General features: G+C 32.3%; 1 protein-coding gene across 3 annotated transcripts in view; it reads left to right on the plus strand.

Moving 5' to 3' along the window:
• Bbs9 (Bardet-Biedl syndrome 9) overlaps nt 1–26944 on the plus strand; it is a 507346-nt gene that overhangs the window by 215263 nt on the left and 265139 nt on the right. For all 3 annotated transcript variants that reach the window (XR_011706693.1, XM_027939697.2, XM_071608408.1), the window contains exons 14-17: nt 1506–1610; nt 8619–8759; nt 16426–16521; nt 24174–24346. Coding sequence is in view for 2 of the 3 variants with exons in the window: in XM_027939697.2 (XP_027795498.1) it covers nt 1506–1610; nt 8619–8759; nt 16426–16521; nt 24174–24346 (515 nt within the window). In the remaining variant the exon portion in view is untranslated. The remainder of the gene's footprint in view (nt 1–1505; nt 1611–8618; nt 8760–16425; nt 16522–24173; nt 24347–26944) is intronic.

Raw genomic sequence — 26944 nt, forward strand, 5'->3', positions numbered from 1 at the left:
CTAAGCAACTCAGTGAGACCCTGTCTCTAAGTAAAATACAAAATAGGGCTAGGGATGTGGCTCAGTGGCTGAGTGCCCCTGAGTTCAATCCCTAGTACTCCAACCCCTCCAAAAAAGATATCCATAATAATGTCTAAAACAATAGACCTGTCCTAAAAGGCAGCTCTTAGTAAGGATTTCTTTGTATAGCATTATCACCAACTACTGACATCCAGCCTGCCATTAGTCCTGTGAAAATGCTCTTTGAGTTTTCTCTCAAGTCTTTGTTCCCTTCCACCTCCCATATCAACTGATGGCAGCTAATGAAAACTCAATAAATATTCATTGAATGACCAAACGAATGATTGACTGGAGTAACCTTGTATGTGAGGCACAACCATTAGATCTCACTTTCTTTTAAAATATTTTTATAATACTTTCAATTTATTTTTCTAAAACACATTCTGAACAATTTATTTTTCCAGTTAAAAATCTCTTATGGCTTTCTAACACAAGTTGGAGGCCAAGTTCATTAATGCAAAGACATGCAAAGTCTGCTAAGTTCCTACTCCTACATTCATATATAATTCCCCTCTTCCATTTACCCCTACAAACTGTGTGCTAGCCATGATAAAGTACAATTTTTCCCCTAATTTTTCTTTCCCTTTTTGTGCACCTTTTTTTCTGTCTGTTTGCACGATGAGTAGTAATGTCCAATGCTGGATACCTTGTTCTGGAGTCAGTTACTATCCCTGATATTACTTATTTGTTGGATGTTCTTTACCTCTCTGTGTTCTGCTTTCCTCACACATAAAAAAATAGGAGCTATAATGTTTACCTATCTTGTAGGGTTGTTGTGAAGATTATGTGAGTTACTCCATTTAAAGTACTATGACAACATAATAGCCAAGTTATGGAATCAACCTAGGTGTCTGTCATTATATGAATGGATAAAGAAAATGTAGTGTGTATATATAGTGAAATTTTATCAACTATAAAGAAGAATACAATTAGGTCTTTTGCAGGAAAATGGATGGAACTGAAGAGTAATTCTGAATAAAATAAGTCAGAATAAGTCAGACACAGATGTGGAAGCTAGAAGAAAAAAAATAGCAAGCAAATAACGAAAAATTATGCTTTATATGTATAATAAGAATTATAATGCATTCTGTTGTCATGTATTAAAAAATAAAATCAATTAAATAAAAAAAATGAAACAAAACAGGTTAAAAAAAGAAAAAGGGTCTTCTTGAAATTAGGGAATGGAAGGGGTTTGGACAAGGGGGGAAGGAAGACTAGGGAGGTATTGGAGAGTGAAATTGATCAAATTATATATTTGTGTACACACAAATGTGCCACAATGAAACCTACTCTTCTGTATAATTAATGTTCACTAATGAAAATGATTAAAAAATAAAGGACTTATGACAATATTTGGCATATAGTGAATACTTAATAAATTTTAACTGTTATTAATAACAGTTGACCTGATTATGTAATTTACATTACTTTTATTTTATTTATAGCACCAGAGATGATTAGCACAGTATCCTTTTCTGTTTATTTGAAAAGAAGTTATACACCATCTGATTTGGAAGGAAATGCTGTTGTTTCTTATTCTAAACCTACAGGTAAACAGTGGTTCACACATTTGCAAGCCTATTTATGCCTTTAAATTGTTGGAATTATCAGTTAAATGATGATGTGTTTAAGATGGGGAGACATGTTGCAAAATATAATTTAATAAAAACCTGCTCTTTTGTACTGTTAAATGAACATTCAGGTTTTAATTACTTTTATATGTTAAGAGGAGTTAAGTACATTTAACTGAATTCCATACATAATGTTTGGTTCCTTTTTGCAGTTAATAGCAAATTCAATATATTTTTATTCCCACTGGAAAAATGTTATTGTAGATCAAACTTCATTTACTTGAACTAAAGAAAAGCCTAGTCTAACTTAGTTAAAACAAGAAAAGGATATTATGGATTACTCTAACATGGCAGTATTCAATTTTAGACAATATTCTGGTGACTGTGTAAGACTCCTTAGTATTTTATATGTTAAAATATTTAAGAACAAATATATTAAAATTTGGTCTGTATTTTTTTCAAAAAATCTCTTTTAGATTTTTAAAGGTTGCCAAGTAAGTTTCAATCATTTTAAATTTCTATTTGATTGAGTCCAACTTGATAAGTATTATTTCTTTTTCTTTCCTATGTATTGAATTCATCCATGATAACAGTATGACATGAGTTTGGTAGAAAATTAAACTTAGTAGTCATTACTTTTTTAAATGCACTTTTAAGTGTAGTATATTTGATAATAGGGCATTTCAACAATATTAATCTTTTTAAAAGTGTTCTGTGCATACATATATATTTTAGTTTTAAAATTGCTTATTCATGTTTTTTTCCTAACCATTTATGTCCATTTGCTTACTTGGTGATTTTTTCATATTTTTAATTTTTTCTTTGTCTGAATTTTCTTGCTTAGTCAATGATAAGTCTATATGCTTTAGTATGACTTTATAACCTACATATATGCTTTAGAAATCTATTTCTATTGCTTTGTAAAGTATTTTGCTTTAAAAATTGTTTTAAAATTTTATTTTTAGCTAGGAGTAACCACTTTAGCCATATACCATATTTTTTAAAATTTGTGGTTATAGACATATTTATATTTAATGTTTAAATAGCTTTGATGAAATTTGTTTTAAAAAGAAAGAAAAACTTCATAAAGAATTAAGGAATAATGGACCTTTTGGTTGGATATTTCTGAAAGGAACGTTGAGGCTTCTCTTTTCCTCCATATAGGGGTTGAACCTAAGGCACTAGTCAAGTGGTATACCACTGAGCTACATCCCCAGTCCTTTTGATTTTGAGACACAGTCTCAATAAGTTGCCCAGGCTGTGCTTGAATTTGTTATTCTGTGCCATAGCCTTCTGAGTCAGTGGGATTATAGGCATTTGCCACTTCACCTTGCTAAGATTTTCAATGTTATTTTCATTTTGACACATGAGATAAAGAAGCAGAAATATTTGGTTAAGATCTCCAGAACAATTTTCATTAATTGAACATTTCAATAATTGTCAGCATATCACACCTTGCTACATTGTTGAATATACAGTTGGAAGTCTGCTAATGCTTTAATTTCAGAAATTCTTTCATTCATTTTTTAAGGAAAACTCATGATACTGGTTGAAAATAAATTTAAAATAGAGAAATGGGTCATTAAATATGGGCAGAATGTTTCAAAATACATTATAAAGTTGTAAAATCAGACTCTGAGCTTATGGTTGCACATACCATTTGGGGCTACTATGCTTTTTTATAGATGAAATTTAAAAGATTATAAATTATTCCTGGGACAGAGCACATAGATATTAATTGGCTGAAAGTGCATTAGAAATTAAATGTTAAGAAAATTATGTAAACATAAAAGAATACCAAGCCCCTAAACCCCAAATAAACATTGCTTCAGAGTAGTATCTACTAAAATTATTTCAAGCAATAGTGATAGGAAAGATTATGTATTTGTCCATTTAGTTGTTTTCCATCTAATATTCTTGATACCATTTACATATTGAGTACTTTTTACATATTGAGTACTTTTTGACTAGATCAGATATCTTTACCTCTTTTTTACCACATTTAACACTGGAATAACACATTCATGGACTCCTGAGTGCAAATACATTGTTGGATTACATTTATTCAAGCCAGCCTCTTCAATTATGAATACTTTGTGTTCATTTAGAGGGCATCTACACCATCTGTGAGAATATCTTGAAAATTTTAACTTATATTTTAAACAGATGTTTATTAAATTTATGTTGTAACCTTACTGCAGATAATCTGTTGCATTCTTTCTCCTCTATCCCCTTTTGCATTACATCTGATGGATAGATCGAAATCCTGATGGTAAGTGAAAAGATAATTTAGAAAGAGATGAATTTCAGAGCTGAGATTTGGTTGATGAGCATTATACCATAAATGAACTGTTTTATATAGACTGCTGTTTTAATTTTACAGACCTCTTTAGGATAATGTGGTGATTTGATCCTGCTGTGGAGAACATAGTAGCTATTTCCATGAAGAGTTAGATCATTACTAGTTGTTTCAGAGTAATGAAAAAGAACAAAGTTAGGAAAAAGAACAGAATGGCTCCTTTTGAAAAACATTAAAGGATGTAATTGTCAACTTATTGCTCAAAGTGTTTTTAGTTTTTATTTACAAGCGTACTTGTTATTATTTACATGCTTTGTTATTTTTACTTAAGAAAAAAATGAAGAACAAAGGTGCTTGTCATTGAATTCTAAATTGTCTATTTTCTACATGCCTCAACAGATCCACCTTTCTCTCTGATAAAAATGCTGGGTATACTCACTCTGTGGGCCTCTTTCTTGTCTTGTTTAGAATTTGTGGGGGACTATCATCAAATTCTGGGCCCATTGAACTTGCTTGGGTCAAATGTTGTTACTCATTTCTGCACACCTCCCCAAATCCTTTGTTTGACTCTGCTGTAATACATGTCATAATGGGAGTTTTATTAAATTTATTTCTTATGCTTTCCTAATAGATTTTGAATTATTTGAGTGTATTGATATATTATGCAATATTAGGGTACACAGCAGGCACTAAAAGTATCTCTTACTTTCATTACTTCTTTCTAGGTATCTAACTTCATATGGTGGTTTATTTTTATTAAAGATACTTTTGTCAAGATAAATTTTAGATAATATTAATTGATTTGTAACAAATATAATTAAAGTACTTAACAGAATATTTACTGGCATGATTTTAGTAATGACAACAATTTGAGTCATATAACAAATATCTTGATACCTGAAAATGTATTTATATGAGAAATAGCTTAATAGAAATAATGTTAAATTATAGTTTAATTCATAAAAATTCTTTTATTGATAATGAATATTTACATTTTAATTCTCAAGATTGTATGCAACTGATAAGATTTTGGATTAAATATTATAAAATAGAATATTAATTTTAAGTGATTAGCTTTAAGTTGAAAAACGCCAGTAATGTTTTAAAGAAATTTATTCTTTTTTACTGTAAATTCAGCCGAAACTATGAGAAAAAGAATCACAATTTATGGAAATTTTAATGTTTCAATACAAAACTAGAACTGGTTTTAATAATTTCTTCTGATATATTTAAAATTGTAATTAAGCTTGAGGGAGTATATTTGAAATATTCAGCTACATGAAGTAGGCAAGAAAATAATATGTAGCCACTTGGGCTTACATGCAAGGCTTCGTATTTCAAAGACTGATCTTTATTGTCCTGATGTGTCCAGGTTATTTTGTAGATAAGCAGTTCTGCTTTTACATGTGGAAAAAGAGAAGCAAACAAGGTTTTATGTTGTCCCACAAGAGTTAGTCTCCATTATTTCTGCATTAAAGTTACATGACACGGGCAGTGTAAAACATGATTGCCGATGAAGCACAGTACGTAGCCAGACATAACAGGAAGGGATCAAGGAAGTTCTGGCTACCAGACATTGCTACTGCTTTGGGGTTCCTTGTTTTCAATAAGAAATTACTCTAGCAGGCCCCTGGAAAGAGTTCTAAGATATTATATAGATGTGTAATGTATAGATGTAGTTATCCTACTTTAATATAGATGTATGTTCTTTTTTTCTTTTTAAAACACATTTTGGCTTCCTGTTTGACAGTGATACTGGACTCTTGGGTGTGCCAGGTGTAATTAGAATTCTCTTCCTGGAAAAATTGTTCTGTCAGGAGTGGTTTTGATGTGAATTTTCTCTCTGAGTGCTAAATAATTTTGTGATTAATTGCACTGTGTTAGTTGCGACTAACCGTTTCCTCTAGTAGGTTAGGGGAAGGGAAGTGTTTGAGGGAGAAGTGATTATATTTGCTTAAAAAAAACCCTGCAGAAAAAAGTCAGACTGGTGAATGATGAGGTCAATATTTGAGTAAATACATGTTGAAATTTTCTTTTAGCTTACCAGAGTTAAGTAGGCCAGATATAGAGACTGTTTTGCGTACTACATAGAGGAAATACTGCAGATAATAGGCAAAGTCAGGCCCAGTTAGGCTCTTTCAGTTAAGTTGAAAGCTGTTCTATGAACAACCTTGAAAAGTCTTTAAATACATGTAATTCTTTATTACAGACAGATGTGTGCGCGCGTGTATATACACACATACACACACACTCGTGCACGCGAGCATGCCTCTACTGGTCTTTGACTTCAGTCTTTACTATGGTTACAACCTGAAGAGTAATTGGAAGCCAAATTTATACTTTAAACTGCTCAAGAAAATGTAAACTCCAATAGAAATGTGCCTCAAATAACCCATGTTTATGTACTAGAGATTGTATTTTGAAATGCTTGAATTTCAGTTTGATGGGTAATATCATAAATTAGTGGTATTCTAATTTTTTTTCTAAAGGTATGGTTTCCTTAATCTGGTTTTTATAGGTTGTCATTTTCATTTTTTTCCCTAAAGGTAAAACTTTTCAAGCTGCCATCATTTAAAAAATAGCCATAATCATTTTATTTAGTATGAGTGTCATCATTTTTCAAAGTAATATTTTCCAAATGTCCTATGAAGCAGGTTTACAATTCCTGGGGAGAAAAGAAATTCTGGAGAGGTTCTACAAATCTTAGCAACTACAGATCATTGCCCTAATGTGTGATATTGTCATTAAGTGACCTAACTGAATTGTGAATTGAGTTCTAATGTATTTTCCTCCTTGGGTTTATTAGTGCTTATAATACATTTATTTCTGTTTCGGAAAGTGCTACAAGTTCTTGAAGATTTAGGATAATAATCTTCAAATAAAGAGACTCAGTAATATAAAGCTAGTGCTGTTGATCATCTTAATTTATTTTTTAACCATGAATTCAGTATGTACCTGGTCCAAGTGACGTAGAGGCTATGGTGCAGTTTTAGAAGAACAATTGGAGCCAACTTTTGTTTGAACATTTAGCTTAGAATTTGATATTAGAAAATGTATATAAGATAGCTTTCCTTTGTGTATAGATACAATTTTCAGGAGTTGGCTGTTGTACTACTTGTTAAAATGGAAAAAAAAAGATCTCTATTTTTTGTTCTTTTCAGACCATATCTATTAATTAAAGTTGTAATTTTTTTTGTGGCAGAAGCATATTCAGTGGGCACATTTTCATAATTTAGGGATATATAGAATATATGGAAATTTCCTTAAAGTTGGAAAAAGTAGTGCTTTATAATTTTTTTTATGATTTTTTTTGTGTGTAGTGATATTGATAGTTGTGGTTTGACCAGTGTTTTAGATCATGTTACCATACTATTTGGATTCAAAACATTTCATCATTGTAAAGTATAAATACACATGCCTCTAAAAACCTCACAGAATGTCAGGAAATAATACCCTGGGATTTTCCTTGAGAGACACCAGTTATAATTTGCATCTAAGATTCCAGGAGAAGTGAATTTAACATATGTTGGTTATGAACAAAAAATGAGCTAGGTAAAATTTGATGGATAATAGATTATGCTGAAGAGAATGACAAATATGCTCCACATGCTCTGAAAAAGTATTTAATTGGCCTCATATATCAATATTCTTGCCATTGTTGATGATCTCTCACTATCCTGGTGAATAAGTAGTACTTAAAAGTGTATTCCCAGCCTGGATGTAGAGTAAGCCACACAATTTCAATTGTCATTAACAAAATATATTGCTAATTCCAGCGATCCTGCTCTGGGATCATGTCTCCATACTTATAACTGCTTCTGCTTTTGCTATTTTTAAGCTGCTCACTGACTACACTGTGAAGAAATAAAGGAATTAATGTGTAAATCCATCAAGTAGAGTAGTACATTTTGAGCTTTCCACTTCTCTGCATAGTATGAAGTATGCTAAGATATAGACTTGTGTATATTATCTTTTATCTTTAATCCTATTCAGTCAAAAATTCAGTTATCTATTTCAATATGAATATATTGAAAACATTTGACAATTGAGTGATAGGAAAGCTTTTCAGAATGTCACTTAAAATGATATGCAAAGTTAAATGTCTTAAAAATGTAATATGAAAGTAGTATTATTAATACTAATGTGTAAAATGGACATGGACTTCAGTAGAATGTCAGTAGAGCAAATCATGCTTTCATATTCATCATTAATTAAAAATGGTTAATATAATTTGAAGTAAGACTACTTAAATATTTAAAATGTTTTGATAGAGAATATTTTAGATATGGTTGTATAGAGTCTTATTGATACAAAATTCAGATTTTTTTTTTGCTCATTTTAGCTGATAGTCTTGGATTAGAGATTGAGCTTTGAAGATTTTAAAGACTTAGTTTAGTCGTTGAATATAAGTAACTATAATGATTTTTATGGTTTCCAAATATGATGATGTAAAAATATGATACTATTATTAAAGATCTTATGCCTATATTTCTTTTAAGATTTTATTTTTGCTTTGCACTTTTAAAAAATATAAATCAGGATGGTGTTCTACAGTCATTGTCATTACACTAAATAAATTGGGCAGGCAACAGACTTACAAATTAAAATAAGTTACTACTCAAACTACAATTATTCTTTGCCAAATTATTTGTCAGATCTATGGATCTTCCTGTCTTTTCTTATTTCAGGCACTCCTCGAGTTGTCCAGTGTAAATTTAGACTTCCCCTGAAATTAATCTGCTTACCAGGTCAGCCTTCAAAAACTGCAAACCACAAACTAACTATTGATACCAACCAATCTCCAGTCAGTCTTCCCAGTCTCTTCCCAGGTAGGACTTTTGAACTAACATGCCTGTAGCAGCAGAAATGTTAAGAATTTTTAATGGAATTCTTCATTAGCAAGTAATGATAGAGCAATTATCTGATAAGTGTTAAATAAGAATATAAAAATGCCTCAAAGACTTTTCCCTCATTTGACCTGTTCAAAGGCGAAATGGCTTATATCAACAAGGTAATAAGTTGTACCTTTTAAGTTTGATTAAAATTATTATAATCATTATTTTGCTTCAGTATTCAGAAATAAAAACTTTTTAGATTGGAATTTGGGGCTTGTAAAGTAAATATTCATTATTTATCTTTATTGTGGATTTTTGACATATCCTCTTTCTAAGAATATAAATATTTAATTCTTTATCTTCATGTGGGCCTTTGGATATGTACCTTTTTAAAGTATATTCTTTCTTAAAACTATTTTTAGTTGTAGATGGCCACAATACCTTTATTTTATTTTATTTATTTATTTTTTATGTGGTGCTGAGGACCGAACCCAGTACCTCACACATGCCAGGCAAGCACTCTACCACTGAGTCACAACCCCCGCCCGAAAGTATATTCTTATATCCCTGAAAAGTAATCTCATATAAGTAGGTGCTCTTTGTGGTTCTCCTGTCTACAGTAGCAGGAGGGAACATATGTTCATTCTGGTCATTTTGTGGGGCTTATTTAGGGCTCCAGTATCACAATGATCATTTGGGGTAATTTGTCAAGTTGTGACTTTTTCCAAGTCTCAGTTTTTCTGAGTAGTTTAGACAAACAGAAGCTTTGATTGGATAAAGCATCTTTATTAATCAAGGTTTCTAATGTATCACATCCATTAACTTTCTTGGTGATGGGTGGAATTAAAGAAAAAATTATGGGGATTAAATCACCCTTTTAAGTCCTTCATTAAAAATCAGCACTGTTGACTATGAGATGTACCCTCATCCTTTCATTTGTGGATAGGATTTAGAATACAGAGAATATTTCCCACAAGGTTTAGAAATTTATGATAAGTCAACTTTTGTGTTATTAATTATGTAAAGTGCTTTAAATTTATTTTTCATTAATTTGAAGTACTTAAAAAAACTTTATTTATATGTAACTCTTTGAGAACATCTCTAAAATCAAATATTCTTTATTAAAATTATTCTATTCTTAAGTTTGAGTCAAATGTGTGTATATATTGCTAGTAAATATTCCTTTATACTTACTCAGATTGAATAAAAATACATACTTTTGAATAGGGAGATAATCTCTATAAGAACTGTCTGCAACTGCAAGGCATGGTAACACACCTGTAATCCCAGCAGCTTGTGAGGCTGAGGCAGGAGAATTGTGAGTTCAAAGCCAGCCTCAGCAAAAGTGAGGTGCTAAGTAACTCAGTGAGACCCTGTCTCTAAATAACCTACAGAATAGGGCTGGGGATATGGCTCAGTGGCCGAGTGCTCTGAGTTCAATCCCTGGTATCAAAAAAATAAATAAAATAAAATTGTCTGCAACTTTGTGGAAAATCATGTGACCATATTAATATGGGTATATTTTTTGCTTACTTTATTTTGTTCCATTGATCTATTTGTCTATGCCCACCAACATTGCTAAATATTAATAGCATACTGTCTTGATTATTGTAATTTACAATAAGTTTTGATTTCAGGTATTATAATATTTCCAACTTTATTCTTGTTTTTTCAAAGTTACTATAGATATTCTAGCTTTTTTTCATATAAATGTTAGAATCAATTTGTTAATTTAAAAATATCCTGCTGGGATTTTAATTGGGATTGGGATTGCATTGATTGCATAGACCAATTTAGAGAAAATTAACATTATAACAATATTGAACAAGATATAATTTGCTCTACTTATTCTAGTTTATTAAGATGAAAGTACAGATCTTCATCTATTTAGGGCTATTTCATTTCTCAGGGAGGGTAACTTTTTCAATGTATAGGTCTTACAAATATTTTATCATGTTTATTCCAAATTATTTTATATATTTTGATGCTATTGCATCACTTTCAAATTATTCTTTGTTGGTACATAAAAATAAAATTAATATGGTACATGGGTTTTGTTTGATGCAACATTGTTAAGTCACTTGTTGTTAGTTTTTTGTATATTTAGTTAGATTTTCTATGTAGATGATCATGTTATTGGCAAATGAAAACAGTTTAACTTTTTCCTTTCCAGTCTTGGTGGGTTGTTCTTTTTTGCCTTAGCTAGAACTTCTGGGGTGATGTTGAATAGGAACAGTGAGAGTGGACATTCAGTTTTTCATTAAGTATGCTTTGCTACAGGTATTTTGTCCTTTACTGGGATGAGGAAGTTACCTCTTGTCTTAGATTTTTAAGAATTTTATCTGAAATAGGCATTAGGTTTTTAAAGACCTTTTTTGTATCATTTGAGATATAGATATCATTGTCTTCTTTAATTAGTTAATATGATAGACTACTTTGATTAATCTTTAAATGAATTCAACTGCATTCTTGAGATAAATTATACTTGATCATGATGTATTAACCTTTTACCATGTTGGTGGATTTAATATGCTAAACTTTAGTTTAGAATCAGTATCTATGTTCTAATGATGTGTAATTTAGGTTCTCTGTAATTGTGTGTCATTAATGTGGGGTTTGTGGAATGAAGTTGAAAGTATTTTCTTTGCTACATAGAATTCACCAGGAAGTTATCTGGACCTAGCGTTTTCATTATAGATTAGTTGATTAGTTTTTTTTTTTTTTATATCAGGGATTGAACCCAGGGATGCTTTACCAGTGAACCATATCCCCATTCCTTTTTAATTTTTATTTAGAGACAGGGTCTCACTGAGTTACTAAGTACCTCACTGAGTTGCTGAGGCTGGCTTTTGAACTCACGAAGTTATCTGGACCTAGAGTTTTCATTATAGATTAGTTTATTAGTTGTTTTTTTTTTTTTTTTTGTACCAGGGATTGAACCCAGGGATGCTTTACCACTGAATCATATCCCCATCCCTTTTTAATTTTTATTTAGAGACAGGGTCTCACTGAGTTACTAAGTACCTCTCTGAGTTGCTGAGGCTGGCTTTTGAACTCGTGATCTTCCTGCTTCAGCCTCCGTAGCCCCTGGATTATGGGCATGTGCCACTGTACCAGGTTTATAGATTAGTTTTTAAACTACATATTTGTTTTCTTCCTCAGATATAGGAGTATTCTGGTTATTTGTTTCTTCATTAGTGAGTTTTAATAATTTTGTCTTTCAAGGAATGTGTGTTTTTTAATTCATTGCCATATAGCAGGGTATTGTTTTCAGGACTTATTCTTGTTATCAAAATCTGCACAGACTCTAAAGTCTTTTATAGAAAATGGCATAGTATTTGTATATTACATACACACATCCTCCTATATACTTTAAATCATCTCAAGATTATTTATAATATCCAATACAATATAAATGCTATGTGAGTTATTGTTACACTCTATTGTTTAGGGAATAATGACTAGAAGAAAGGTTTGGCATTCCCAATAGCTAGGGGGAGATGTCTATACATGTTGAGTACAGAGGCATTAAAATTTATTATTTTTTTAACTTGTGTTTGGTTTAATCTGTGGATGTGGAACCCATGGATATTGAGGGCTGACTGTTGTTATTCATTTCCACTGTTGGAGGAAAACATACTCTGTATTACTTGAATCCTTATAAGTTTATTGAGACTTATTTTATAATCCCTATCTGAGACTTTCTTGATAAATGTTCTACATGTACTTGAATAGAATGGGTATTTTGTTGTTTGATGGAATCTTATATATCAGTTAAGAAAGCTTTCTGATAGTATTTTTACTCTTTTATATTCTTACTGATTTTAATCTACTTATTATCTTAGTTATTAGTAATAGGTTGTTCAAATAAAAAAAAAGAAAAGAAATCATTGATATAGATTATAGTGCTCTTCAAGATTTACACTTTTATATTATCCCTCTTGCCTTTTACCTCCTGTTGTAAGAAATAGCTGACCTTTATTTTATTTTTTTTGTACTGAGGATTGAACCCATGCACATTTAACCTCTGAAGCACATCCCAGCTTTTTTTTTTTTTTTAATTATTTTCTATCTTGGGCCTTGCCAAGTTGCTGAGGCTGGCTTTGAACTGTGATCCTCCTGCCTATGCCTCCTGAGCTGCTGGGATTATAGGCATGCACCACCACACCTGGCCTGTAAATTGATTAAAAAAAAATAGTTACTCCTTCTCACTTCTGGTCCCTTGCACATTTTAAATATATAAAGAAACAAACCTTTAACAGTTATTTATTTAAGGGGCCACATTTACTGACATTCATAAGCCTAAACACTACTCAAATCAAGGATCTTAATCTTCTGGGCTTCTGAAGCTCAGAAACAATGTTACAATATTTTTCTTTTTATTTATCTGTTTGTTCTTTTTGTTATGTATGACATTAGGATACATTTTGACATAACCACAAATGCATGGAATATAAATTGCTTTAATTTAGTACCCAGAACTTCTCCCTTCCCTCCTTCTCTCTCCCTCTTCTCCCATCCCCTCTCCTCTACTGATCTTTCTGTGATTTATTTATAGTTTTTTAAAAAATTAGTGTCTATGGATATACTTGATGTTAAGATTAGCTGTGGTGTATTCACGTATGTGCCTATGCGGATTCTGTCCGATTCATTCCACTGCCCTTCCCCTATCCTGTCTTTTCTCCTCCCTCTCAATTCCCTTAGCTTACTCTACTAATCTTTCCTGTATTATGAAGGAACTCCCTCTCCCTTTTTTACCTTTCTCTCTTTCTTTCTTCTCCCTCAACCCCACTCCATTTTGGATTAGCTTCCACATACCAGAGAGAATATTCAACCTTTGACTTTTTGGGACTGAATGCTATGATTTTCAAACAACGTTGAAAGATAGATATATATATATATATATATACACACACACACACACACACATATGTAATATATATGTATATATATGTGTATATATGTATGTATGTATATTTGGTTAAAAATATATACATTATATATATAATGAACAATGAATATAATTGTACTACAGATAAAAATCTGGAGTCATTTTAAATATGAAAAAAAAATAGTTTGTTCAAATCTTTGGCTCTTCACTTTTTTTTTTTTTTTTTGGTGGGGAGGGGGTACCGGGGATTGAATTCAGGGGCACTCCACCATTGAGCCGCATCCCCAGCCCTATTTTGTATTTTATTTGGAGACAGAGTCTCACTGAGTTACTTAGCACCTTGCTGTTGCTGGGGCTGGCTTTGAACTCGCGATCCTCCTGCCTCAGCCTCCAGAGCTGCTGGGATTACCTGTCATGGGCCACCACACTGGGCTTGGCTATTCACTTTTCATTTTTGCATTTCTATCAGTTTTTGTTATGTATATTTTAGAAGTCTGTCATTAGGTATGTAGAAGTTTAGAATTGTATGTTCTCTTAATTGTTATGAAGTGGTTCTCTTACTCCTTGTTAATATTTCTTGCCTGAAATTTACTTTGTATGATGTTAAGATAACTAGTGTGACTATGGCACATATAATTTTCTCTTTTAAGTTGTTTATGTATTTAAAGTAGGTTTCTATAAATGATGCATAACTGAGTTTTTAAAATCTGATATGTGCCTACTTTTGAAAATAATTTTATTTATTTAATTGATAAATAAAATTTTATATATTTATAATGTGCAACATTATGTGTTTTTACATGTGAGTGGGTGTGTATACAGCTATGGCACTCTCTCTGGGATTTCCTGGCAGGAGTGGCTATAGGTTTCCTTAGTAGTAAATGACACCAGTGTACTCTGGATAGCAGGCCACTTGGGACCATGGTGGTTCAAATTGCATGACTATCACTGATAACCTTTCTTTATTTCTAACTATATATAGGCATCTCAGGTACACCGCTATTACTAGTTTTTCTTTCTAGGTTGCTGCAGATTCTTAAATTGGGCTATTGAACTCTCTCAGGGCTATTTTGGTTGTGGATAGCTGTCTACATTCATTTTCTTCCTCCCTTTCTCCCTTCCTTATTTCAGAGAGATGAAGGCTACCATCTCTTACCTCATCATCTTGGGGATATCCTTTATTCCTTTTGATGTTGTTTACTGTTTTCTTCTGTCTGCCATATAGTTTGTAAATTGGTAGTAGGATCTAGGGTTAGCAGAGGCAGGATTAATTATTTTGACCAGAGTTCTTCATTGGTGGTAGTATATACTTTCATCAGGGGCCATATAATATGTGTTTGTCTCTCTTTGTGTGTGATGGTCTAGGGATTGATATTCAGTTCTGAGATCTATTCCGTTAGAGGCTGAAAAATGGTATTATCTTACTTCATTCAAGCTTTCTTCAATTTTGAGCTAGAATATTTCTATATAGAGAACCTTTCCCTTAACCAGTATTATTTAAAATAATGCAGTTTGAATGGAAGTGTTTGTTTTTTCTTTTTATTAGTAGTTTAAAAAATACAGATGGTTTCAACTTATGGTGGTTTGACTTAATGATTTTTCAGCATTTAGGAGAAACCATACTTCAAGTTTTGAATTTTCATATTTTCCTGTAGTAGCAATTTGTTTTATGATACTCTTGCTTTTTGGGGCAGCTGTCAGCAGTAAATTCTACTCAGCCATGTAATCATGAGGGTAAACAATTGATACTCTACACTGTATTATGTTGCCAGTGTTTTTTGGATTCAGGTTGTCATCAAATTATACGAGATAATTGTCACTTTGTTATCAAATAGATTTTGTGTTAAATGATTTTTGCCTAACTATAAACAACTATGAATGTTCTGAGCACATTTAAGGTACGCAAAGGTAAGTTATGATGTTCAATAAGTTAGGTGTATTAAATGCATTTAAAAAATTTTTTTAGTTGTAGATGGACACAATACCTTTATTTTATTTATTTTTATGTGATGCTAAGGATCGAACACAGTACCTCACATGTGCCAGATAAGCATTATAACGCTGAGCTAAAACCCTAACACTTAAATGCATTTTGACTTATGATATTTTCAGTTTATGTTGGATTTATCTTAACATAATCCCATCATAATCTAAGGAGCATCTATATTTGAAATAAATACAGATGAATCAAATAGAGGTGATTCTCTATATAGTCTGATAGTGACCATTTGTTTTTGTTTTGTTTTTAGTATCAGTATAAATACATACCTTTAAATATGTTTGATGTTTCATTTTATTGCAGCTGTTATATTTTTTGATCCTCAAATATTTTGTCTGTGGCTAGTTGTAGCCTCTTTTTTTAAATTAGAGCTTTATGGTTATACACAGTAGTTGGGTTCATCCTGACAAACTCATACATGCATGGAAATTGATTTAGTGATAGCCTCTTTAAGTTGGTTCCCAAGTCCTTTTCATCGAATAGGTTCCTTGCTGTCTGCTGTGGCAGTATATCTTAGGTTCTCTTGGGCACGATCTCCCTCAGACCCAGAATTAATCACTAGAATAAAAGAAATGAAATCTTCCAGCATGTTACTCTGAGTCAGAAATTTCAGCAATTGGAAGCTACTATGAAAATCAAAGTTAATATATTATCGTTAATACATGGACTTTAAATATGGCTAATGTCATAAAAATATATTCAGCTAAATTTCATATATTAAGTGTTAATTGTGTCTTCTGTTTATGTAATATGTTTTCTTTTTTCTGTAGGTTTTGCCAATCAGTCAGATGATGATCAGATCAATGTAATGGGTTTTCGATTCTTAGGTGGCTCCCGAGTTACTCTTCTTGCTTCCAAAACCTCTCGTAAGTAAAATCATGTTTTTACTGCTTTTGTAAGTTTCTATTAAGTACAATCAATCACAAAGCATTTTCACATCAAGAATCCTGCAAAGGGTAAGGGTAATGTTCAGATATCAAAAACTAAGAGCCATCATATTAAGTATTTGGATGTAAAAGTTATGAAGAGAGGATTGTGTTTTGTTAGAGATATATGACTGGTTTGGGGGATGAGAAGGGTTTGAGAGGGGGAATTTAAAGAACTGAAATGTTTTTAAGGTAGGTATATAGTAAACTAGATTATAGGAGTTTCCAGAAACTTGAATTGATTTTTTGATGTCTATATTCATATGTTCCCAACTGGACACTGGTAGAGATGAAAGTGAAATGATTTTTGCTGATACTAATCTCAATAGGTAGAAAAACAGTAATTATACAGTCAAGTTTAAGTTTCAATTGAATATACTTTATTGATTTATTCATCTGAGAATATTAGTTGAAAATGGTCAATGCAAAACTGATGACTAATGTTTATAGTATACTTAAGTTACTGAACTCATATTATCATACACGTCTTCAAGAAATAAAGTGAAATATTAAAAAGTGTTTAACAAATTTGTATTGGGGAAAATGTGTGTGTGTGTGTGTGTGTGTAAATAGTTTGAGCACACTCCAATTTCTTTACTTTCTACTTTAGGCATTTTCAGTTGTAATTGGTTATTTTATAATAAGCAGAATAAAATAAGGGTTATCTCTTTTATGCAAAAGAAAGTTGTTAGCAGGAGGTACATTATGAAACAAACTGTATCTCTGTGGCTAATATCATAATAGCTTTTGGAATTTGTAAATTTGGTGACTATTAAAATGAACTTGAGTACAACTAAATATTATAGAGTAAGTCACAGAAGTCAAAAACAACTCCGGGAAGAATGATTTAGTAGTTTTCATGGCCTTTGTGATCTGTCACAATTATTTAATTTTAAAATTATTTTATTGTGGTAAGAATACTTAATATGAGGTCTATCCTCTTAATGTATCTTAATTTTTTTTAAAAAAATTAACTCCTTTCTACTTTGTCAGAATATTTATCCACAAGAAATCAATGAAATATTTTTTTTTCCCAACAAGTGTTGGTATTTTTTATTTCCCAACAAGTGTTAAGAGGATATATATCATTATAGTGTATAAAACAATATTGTTGATTATATGTACATGTTACTCTTTTGCGTTAGTTAACTTTTATCATTAGATGATATAATCATTTTGGTGATTATAATTATTCTAAACTAAAAAATTTATTGCCCATAGTTTTTGGGAAGTTGCATATATCTGTCTCACTTCAGTTGATGGTGCTTTGTAAAAAAATGTAATTGTCCCAATCTGTAATTGGGACCATTTAAAAAAGGCAAAAATTATTGTTTGTGCAAATGAGGGTATTTATAGATAAAGCAGCTCTTAGAGTATTGGTGTTTACCACAATTAACTTCTTATTATTAAAATTTTACCAAATAGCCATATAAAACTGATTTATTCACTTCATTTGAGCATATTGCAGTTCCTTGCCATAGCCATAGAGTAGTACTTTTGACAGACTAAATAATGAAACAGAACAGGACTTTTTAAACAAGGACCCAGATAAACTGCACAAATTGAAGCCTGAAGAGAAGCCCCTATAATTTACTGTTGGTCTGTTGGCTTCAGTGTCATAGGTTTCTACTCAGAGGATTTTGTGATAAAGGAGATAAACATGAAATCTATAGATTTCTGGGATTGAGACAGATATTCATGCTCCTTTCTACTTTGTCAGAATATTTATCCCCAAGAAAGCAATGAAATCAGTTTTTTCCCCAACAAGTGTTGGTATTTTTCTTTTCTGTGAAAAGCATGTAGTGTTAAATCTAGTATAGAACTCTGGATTGACAGAAAAATCACAAAAGTTGAAGTAGTAGGACTTATAAAACAAGTGAACTATGTCAAAGGTAGTGTTCAGAGAATGGATTGGTTGTTGATGCCAAAAGTTCAGACAGACTGCAGATTCTTAAAATTATAAGCTCATCAGACAAGGCTGTAACCTTGGGGGAGTGGATTGCTAAACTAGAGAGGAGGCTTTGGAAACAAAGAGATGGAATCTCACAGTAGTGGATATTGAAAAGACCTATTTTATGTTTACTCCAATGAATGAGAAAAAGAAATACACCCAGACAAATCATTTTGAAATTTTAGAGTACTCAGATTAGAAAGGAAAAAACAAGCTACTCAACAGACAGAAATAAAGAAAGCATTTAACTTTTCATCAAAATTGTTGGTTGCTATAGGATAATGAAGACATTTTCTCCAAGATTGAAGGGAAATACTTTTCAGCTTAGAATTCTGCATCCTGCTAAATTGGTAGTCAACAAGCAATGCTGAATAAACACATACTCTCAGTGTCACAAATTAGGGCTGAACAATTACACATAACAAATTTGTATAACTTCAGGTAGGCGTTTGAAAAATGGAAAGGATAACTAATACATTGGACTTTTCTATATCCTAGAAGATTTTAACATGCTAGAGAGAGTGGATGAATCAAATAAGATCAAGTTTAAAAATAACTTCCTTATCCATTTTAATTATTTTGCTTTCACATACAATAGTAGTTGTACATGGGGAAAAGGATTGGGCCTTCAAAAAGCCTTTCTTTTTATATCTGTCAAAAGAAAGTTTAGTGATCTTGAACTGTGTTCATAAAATATCTTCAGAACAAGGGATGTGAGAGTCTTGTTTTACTTCATCTTGGTAGTCCATATCTTTGTTCTTTTGTCATTCAGCAGACATATTAGATACAAAGACAGTTGTAGCTCTTGTGTAGTTACTGGACTAGTATTGGGAGAGACAAACAGGTGAAGAGAATCACTAATAGAATGTCTGATGTGCTTACGGAAGCATGCGCTAAGTGCTATTAGATTCCAATAGAATGAGACTCCACAGGAGATTTTTATCTGTAAAGAGTCTTGAGGAATGAGTTGGACATTCAGGTGGAGGGCATTCCAGGAAGAGGGAAAGGTATCTTCACATGTTTAGTAAAGCATGAGGTTTTTAGAGATCAGTGAATTGTCTTTTGAGTGTCTGAAACATCATATTTAGGGGCTCTGAGACAGTCCTTTAATGAAGCCAAGAAATTTAGGACAATTGATGATTGTAATGATCAAATCTAAAGCTGTCCGATGCTTAAGTCATGCCTCTATGAGCAGTTTAAATAATGAAGTGATTCATTAATCCACTACTATTAATATTTATTAAGGAATTATCAAGGGACATCATGATTATTCTATAAATGCAACTTTTAAAAAATCTTTTAAATGTAAGTGTAGATAAACTTCCCTAGTGTCTACTAATACCAAAGTGGTTGTATATTTAGACTATTATATCTACTGAAAATGTTCATATTATTTCTTCCAACTTAGGATCTAAAAAGCATTCATGTACTTTTTTTATCTTACATTTATAATTTCCAAATACCATAAATTATATAGATGCATTGTTTATGATATGAATACAAACATTATTTATATTGATGTTTTTCAGATGTTCTAGCATGATATTGATATGATGCATTTTTGTGCCATGTTTAAATAAAAATATTCTTTTTTTCACTTGTTGAGTAGAGTGACAATTGACTTGGTTCTGATTATCCAAATTTCTTTTATTTGGAAACTGAAATGGTTATTTCCACTGAGCTGCCATTACAAGATGCAAAGAAAAAGAGATAAACAAATTGAATGTTCACTTTGGCAGCCTTTTTGATTACTAGTATTTTTAAAATGCTTCTCTCTTTAAGCTATTTTATAAGTAGAATTTTTTATTTCTTCTTTCCATGAACTATATAATCTGGAAAGACTCCAAGGACAATATTAATCATATTAGAATGCTAACACTAAGAAAATGTTAATAATCAAAATAATGCTTTATACATTTTTGACACATTGATTCCTGTTAATTCTTCATAATCTGAAAAAAGTTAACTTAAGAATATTTTTCATCTTTCAGAATACCAAGTCTAATTTTTCATTTTAGAAAAATTTAGTTTTCTTTTTTCCCCTGAATGTTTATTGGGAAAAGAAGTTCATAATTTAAAACTATAGAATGCATCATACATATTCAAATGTTTATTATGATACTGACATTTCTATTATTTAGTGACATTAATACTAGATGAGAGTAGAGTATCTATCAGATAGCTAGAATTTTATGTATATTTTGGTTTTTCATTGCATTTTAGATTTTTAATTTGTTTTACTCTACACTTTTGGTATTAGATGGTTTTTGGTATCAGATAGTTTTAATATTTTAGCCAATATTTTTGAGCACTAATTTTGCTCTAAATTTTAATAGTACAAAGACTAATTGCATTTGTAAAAGTCTTTGCCATACAGTGTTATATTTAATCTCCCTAACAACCTTATGAGGGGTTTTATTTTCCCTTTTATGTAAATGAAGAAATTGAAGATTGGATAATCTATTTTAACTAAAGTTATAGATTTAAAATTTTATTTTTTCTTAGAAAATAAGACCTGAGAAACTAGAGGTTTCCTTCCTAGCAAGATTGCCCTTAATTGCTCCATATGGTACTACCATCTGTTACCTGGACCATGGTTAGAGCGTTCTAATTATAAATTCTTTCTTATCCCTTTCCAATTCATTTTCTACTTGGCATCTCTGATAATAAAAACAAACAAAGAAACAAGTGAAAATCACAATGCTACCCTCTACCTAAAAAACCTTGTGTTTATGATAATACACAAACTCTTTACCAAGCATTGCAGATCTCCCTGTGTGTTATGAGTCTGACATTCTTTCAGTTCCTAGTATGGATATTTTTCTGGCCTGAGGTCTTGGTCTTTGTCATTCCCTCTACCTTAAGATCTAAGCTTTATGCACAAAATGATTAGTAATGTGGATTCTACACTCAATAGTTTAGATCTTAGCTCTGGCTTACAGTTTATCTGTATGACTTTGGAAAGATTATTTAATTGTCCATAAAACACCAGTAAATGTTTTTAAACCTATAAGATGGTAATAAAATAATATGATAATATTATATATGAATCAAATGAGCTAAACTCTTAAAAAAGCATGTGATACTTTCCTGGTAAATTGTAAGTGCTAGATAAACTTTAGCTCTGAGTATTACTTTCATTAGTATTACTACTGATGTTGCCCTCTCAGTGTGGTCCTCTATGATCATAGTATCTCAAAAAAACTCCCATTGGTCTTATCACAGCATCCTTTTTTATCTGAACCATAGTCCTTTCAAAACCTCTATTTTGTTTTTGTTTCCTGTCTTTCTCACTAGGATGAGGACCAGGATCATGTGTGTATTGTTCACTATTATCTCCCCATCACTTATCTTTCAATGGTATATATTAAATGAATGAATAGATGTAGTGTTACCTTGGATCTATTGCATCTATAAATAAGGGTAGTCTTTAGTTACTTCTCGTTCATAAAGTGAATTTCATTCCTTTGATTTTTCTCTTTCTTTTGAACCAATTTCACATGACATTTCTGTTACTTTATCTTTTAAATAGGGGAATTCTTTGCCCAATATTGGGAATTGAGATGTCTCTCTCAGAGAGATGATAGGTCCCTATTCAGATAATTCAAGTCTTTGTAAAAGTAGAAGCGAGAAGTTTAGATTTGTCCACTTTTCACTTCTCAAATTAGAGAATTTGTTGTCTACTATAGTCTACCAGGATTAAGGGAGGACCTCTACTTATAGGTAGCTAAGGCAATTTGACCTCTCTGGGGAAGAGTTCGATTCACTACTGCCTTTGTTGGCCAGCCCACAGCATTCCTGCTTTCCCATACCCAATGTAAGCTGTGAATGAGGACTAAACCCAGCACCTCCAATGAGGCATCAGGGTAGGTGCTAATTGGGGTCATCCTTCTCCCTGAACAACTTAGCCCCTGGCCACCTAGGCTCGAAAGTACTACTGGTATTTTGCTGAAAACCCTGTCCATATATTCCCCAGTGGTAAGTTGTGATCTATTTTTACACTTTCTTTTTGTTGATAGGTTTTCCTGGACGTACTTGAACATGCCTTGTTTCCAGATCTTGGAATACCTTCATGGTGATTTAACGGAAGCTGGTAGTCTATTTAATTCCAGTCATACTGATAATCTATCTTCTGGAGGAAGTCCTGGCCTCATAGTGGCATAGTAATTCTTAATGGGTGATGGCAGAAACAGTGTTCATTCTTCTGTCATCATACCATCTTTCTCAGACCCCGCTGAGCACTTTGAGGGCAGAGGCTTTTGCTTTATTCTTGATTTTATCCCCAGTGTCTTAAAGAGAGTTACATAAATGAGAGTTACATAAATGAATGAAAGCATGGAATAAATACCAGTATGGGTTTAATATGTTGGATCTGAAGATTAGCTTGAATAAACTAGATTTAGAGGATTCTAAAACTGTACTTTATCATCATCATCATCATTCTTCTTTCTCCCTCTTTACCCCTACTTCCCCACAACTGTGCTTCCTCTAAAGCATTAAACCTTCAGTGACATTTACAAAGAAATGTAAAAACTATTATCTCTGATTTTGGGGTGTCGGGAGTATAGGGGGAGCTCTGAGAGAAATGGCGTGACAGCAAAAGAGAATACCAGGGTTTTGCATGTTCTATGGTAGGTAGGTATGCCTACCCCATGTATTGTACTCTAAATATAGCTGAAAAGGAGAATGAGTAAAAGAGTGCTTAAGACAGAGCCTAGTGCATATTAGCTTCTATGGTAGAGAAGTCAAAGATTTTTAAGGATAGATGAAATTAAAGCTAGGTTCTTCCTGAGGAATAGGGAGGATTTGGACAGGTGGGGAAGTATGTATATTATGAATTCCTGCTCTGACATTTAATTTGCTTTGTGATCCTTGGCAGGTCACCAAAATTCTCTGTGCTTTGTTTTTCTTTTTATAGAAGGGGCTATTGCAATAAAAATGCTTGAAATAGTTGGTGCCCAGCAAATAACAGTTGCTTTTATTATATATGTTATTGCCACAACTGCCTTCATCATTGTTGGTGGAGGCATCACCATCAACATCATCATTACCACTGTCATTGTCACAGACAATACAAGGAATCTAGTTCTCTTGGAACTGAGGTTTCAGGGAAAAGAGGGAAACAAAATTTTTGTTCAGATAGAGTCTTACTATAAAATCTCTCTTCAAATTAAAAACTATTAAAAAAAGAAGAAAACGTTGAATAGAAATTTTTATTTCCCATCAATTTTCCAAAACAAAGTAATAATGCCAGATTTTCTGAAACAAAGTAATAATACCAGCTCATACTTTTGCAATGGTTGTTTTCTTACTTTTTAAGAAAAAGTAGTTTTTAAAAAGTCAAAATTTGGGTGATTTTATTGTACTTTTTATTAGGTAAATGGTAAAGAGGAACGATCTACCTTTGCATTTAGATTTGAAATTGTTAAATTATTGATGCAGAAAACAGCAACAGTAAAGTATGTTTTAAATGAAATTAACTGAAATCGTATATATTATAAAAAGAATTCTTTTTTTTTTTAGTTTTAGTATTTGTGTCAAGGTTAGTGATAGTTGACTTAGTTTTAGCTAGTAAATATATGTAAATAAGCATTTTTATTTCTTCTTTTATTTATGTTTATTTATTATTTTTCTTTTTTAGAACGATATCGCATTCAGAGTGAACAATTTGAAGATCTTTGGCTCATAACAAATGAACTTATTCTCCGCCTTCAGAAATATTTTGAAAAACAGGGAATCAAAGATTTTGCATCTTCTTTTTCCGGATCCATACCCCTTCAAGAATATTTCGAGTTGATTGATCATCATTTTGAGGTGTGTATGATTATAACCCACATCATCTATAATCCCTAAATATGTGAAAGAACTGCTATAGAGTGAGAATTCTAGCATAGATGCTAGTAGGCTACATGCTTTGAGTTATTCCTATGCTGATGGTAGGTTTCGCAAATTCATTCCTGCCCTCTTGCCTAGTTTGTGATCAGTTGCAGACATTTACAGAGTGGCTGCCTGGAGCTAAGCACGTGGTCTGGCCTTGAAACAGAGCTGATTTAATTCTCCCACATGGGGACTTAACCCTTGACCCCAATAACCTAGTGTTAAAACTGTTCAAGCTTATGGGCATCCATTTGGCTAACTAATTCTAGCAGGCCATAAATGAGGTGTGATTATAAAGTAAAGTGCTTTTTTTTTTTTTTCCTTTTTTAACAAGCACAGTAGAGCTTCTGCATCTGCATGAAGGTTAACTACTTAAAATATTCTCTGGTACCTGGCATAATTGATGTGTAGTAAATGATGAATGATTAAATGTCTAAATAAATGAGATTTGACAGTGCCTTCATTGCTTTCTGGTGTTGAATCTTCATCTGTTGAAGATTAATTTGGTATTTGGAAAGAGACATGTTTTGTGAATGGGTTGGACAATGACCGTCATCATTCAAAAAATTCTATATATTAAAAATAAAGCCAGGAGGCTCCAATTACTTTACCTATATTATAAACAGACTATTATAGGCAGTACAAAATAGGAAGTTTGAAAGAACTTTGACCATTATTCAAAAGCATTGATTCCTAGAGTGACTAATTTTTAAGGACTAATAGATATTTCAGTTTATAAACTATGATATGTATGTGTGAGAGAGAGAGACAAATGAGATGATTAGTCATGCAACTTATCAGTCATCCCTTGAACATTCTAAGACCACTGACTTTCACCTATCAAGACTTCTTTTAATGTAGTATGAACTTGAAGGGGAAATTTCAGATACATGTAATTCATTTATGAATAATCATGTCATTATCACATAAATTGAATTAATTTGGGTTTTTTTCATCTGTTGTGATAGTATTTTCTAGGACAGTATGTATTTGTCCAAATTGTGGCACCAAATTTGTAGTTTGGGGGAGAATGTTCAGGTATTTTAAGGATTGACAAATCTTTTTTTCTTTTTCTTTTTCTAGTATAAATAGATTTTTTTTTAAATTTTTTATTGTTGGTTGTTCAAAACATTACATAGTTCTTGACATCTCATATTTCACACTTTGATTCAAGTGGGTTATGAACTCCCATTTTTATCCCGTATACAGATTGTAGAATCATATCAGTTACACATCCATTGATTTACATGTTGCCATACTAGTGTCTGTTGTATTCTGCTGCCTTTCCTATCCTCTATTATCCCCTCTCCCCTCCCCTCCCCTCCCCTCCCCTCTTCTCTCTCTACCCCCTCTTCTGTCACTCATTTCTCCCCCTTGTATTATTTTTCCCTTTCCCCTCACTTCCTCTTGTATGTAATTTTGTATAACCCTGAGGGTCTCCTTCCATTTCCATGCAATTTCCCTTCTCTCTCCCTTTCCCTCCCACCTCTCATCCCTGTTTAATGTTAATCTTCTTCTCATGCTCTTCATCCCTACTCTGTTCCCAGTTACTCTCCTTATATCAAAGAAGACATTTGGCATTTGTTTTTTAGGGATTGGCTAGCTTCACTTAGCATAATCTGCTCTAATGCCATCCATTTCCCTGCAAATTCTATGATTTTGTCATTTTTTAATGCAGAGTAATACTCCATTATGTATAAATGCCACATTTATTTTTATCCATTCATCTATTGAAGGGCATCTAGGTTGGTTCCACAGTCTTGCTATTGTGAATTGTGCTGCTATGAACATCGATGTAGCAGTATCCCTGTAGCATGCTCTTTTTAGGTCTTTAGGGAATAGACCGAGAAGGGGAATAGCTGGGTCAAATGGTGGTTCCATTCCCAGCTTTCCAAGAAATCTCCATACTGCTTTCCAAATTGGCTTTCCAAATTGCAGTCCCACCAGCAATGTACAAGTGTACCCTTTTCCCCACATCCTCGCCAGCACTTGTTGCTGTTTGACTTCATAATGGCTGCCAATCTTACTGGAGTGAGATGGTATCTTAGGGTGGTTTTGATTTGCATTTCTCTGACTGCTAGAGATGGTGAGCATTTTTTCATGTACTTGTTGATTGATTGTATGTCCTCCTCTGAGAAGTGTCTGTTCAGGTCCTTGGCCCATTTGTTGATTGGGTTATTTGTTATCTTATTGTCTAATTTTTTGAGTTCTTTGTATACTCTGGATATTAGGGCTCTATCTGAAGTGTGAGGAGTAAAGATTTGTTCCCAGGATGTAGGCTCCCTATTTACCTCTCTTATTGTTTCTTTTGCTGAGAAAAAACTTTTTAGTTTAAGTAAGTCCCATTTGTTGATTCTAGTTATTAACTTTTGTGCTATGGGTGTCCTATTGAGGAATTTGGAGCCCGACCCCACAGTATGTAGATCGTAGCCATCTTTTTCTTCTATCAGACGGCGTGTCTCTGATTTGATATCAAGCTCCTTGATCCATTTTGAATTAACTTTTGTGCATGGCAAGAGAAAGGGATTCAGTTTC

Source organism: Marmota flaviventris, chromosome 1 (genome assembly GCF_047511675.1).
Source record: "Marmota flaviventris isolate mMarFla1 chromosome 1, mMarFla1.hap1, whole genome shotgun sequence".
NCBI classification, from domain to species: Eukaryota; Metazoa; Chordata; class Mammalia; order Rodentia; family Sciuridae; genus Marmota; species Marmota flaviventris.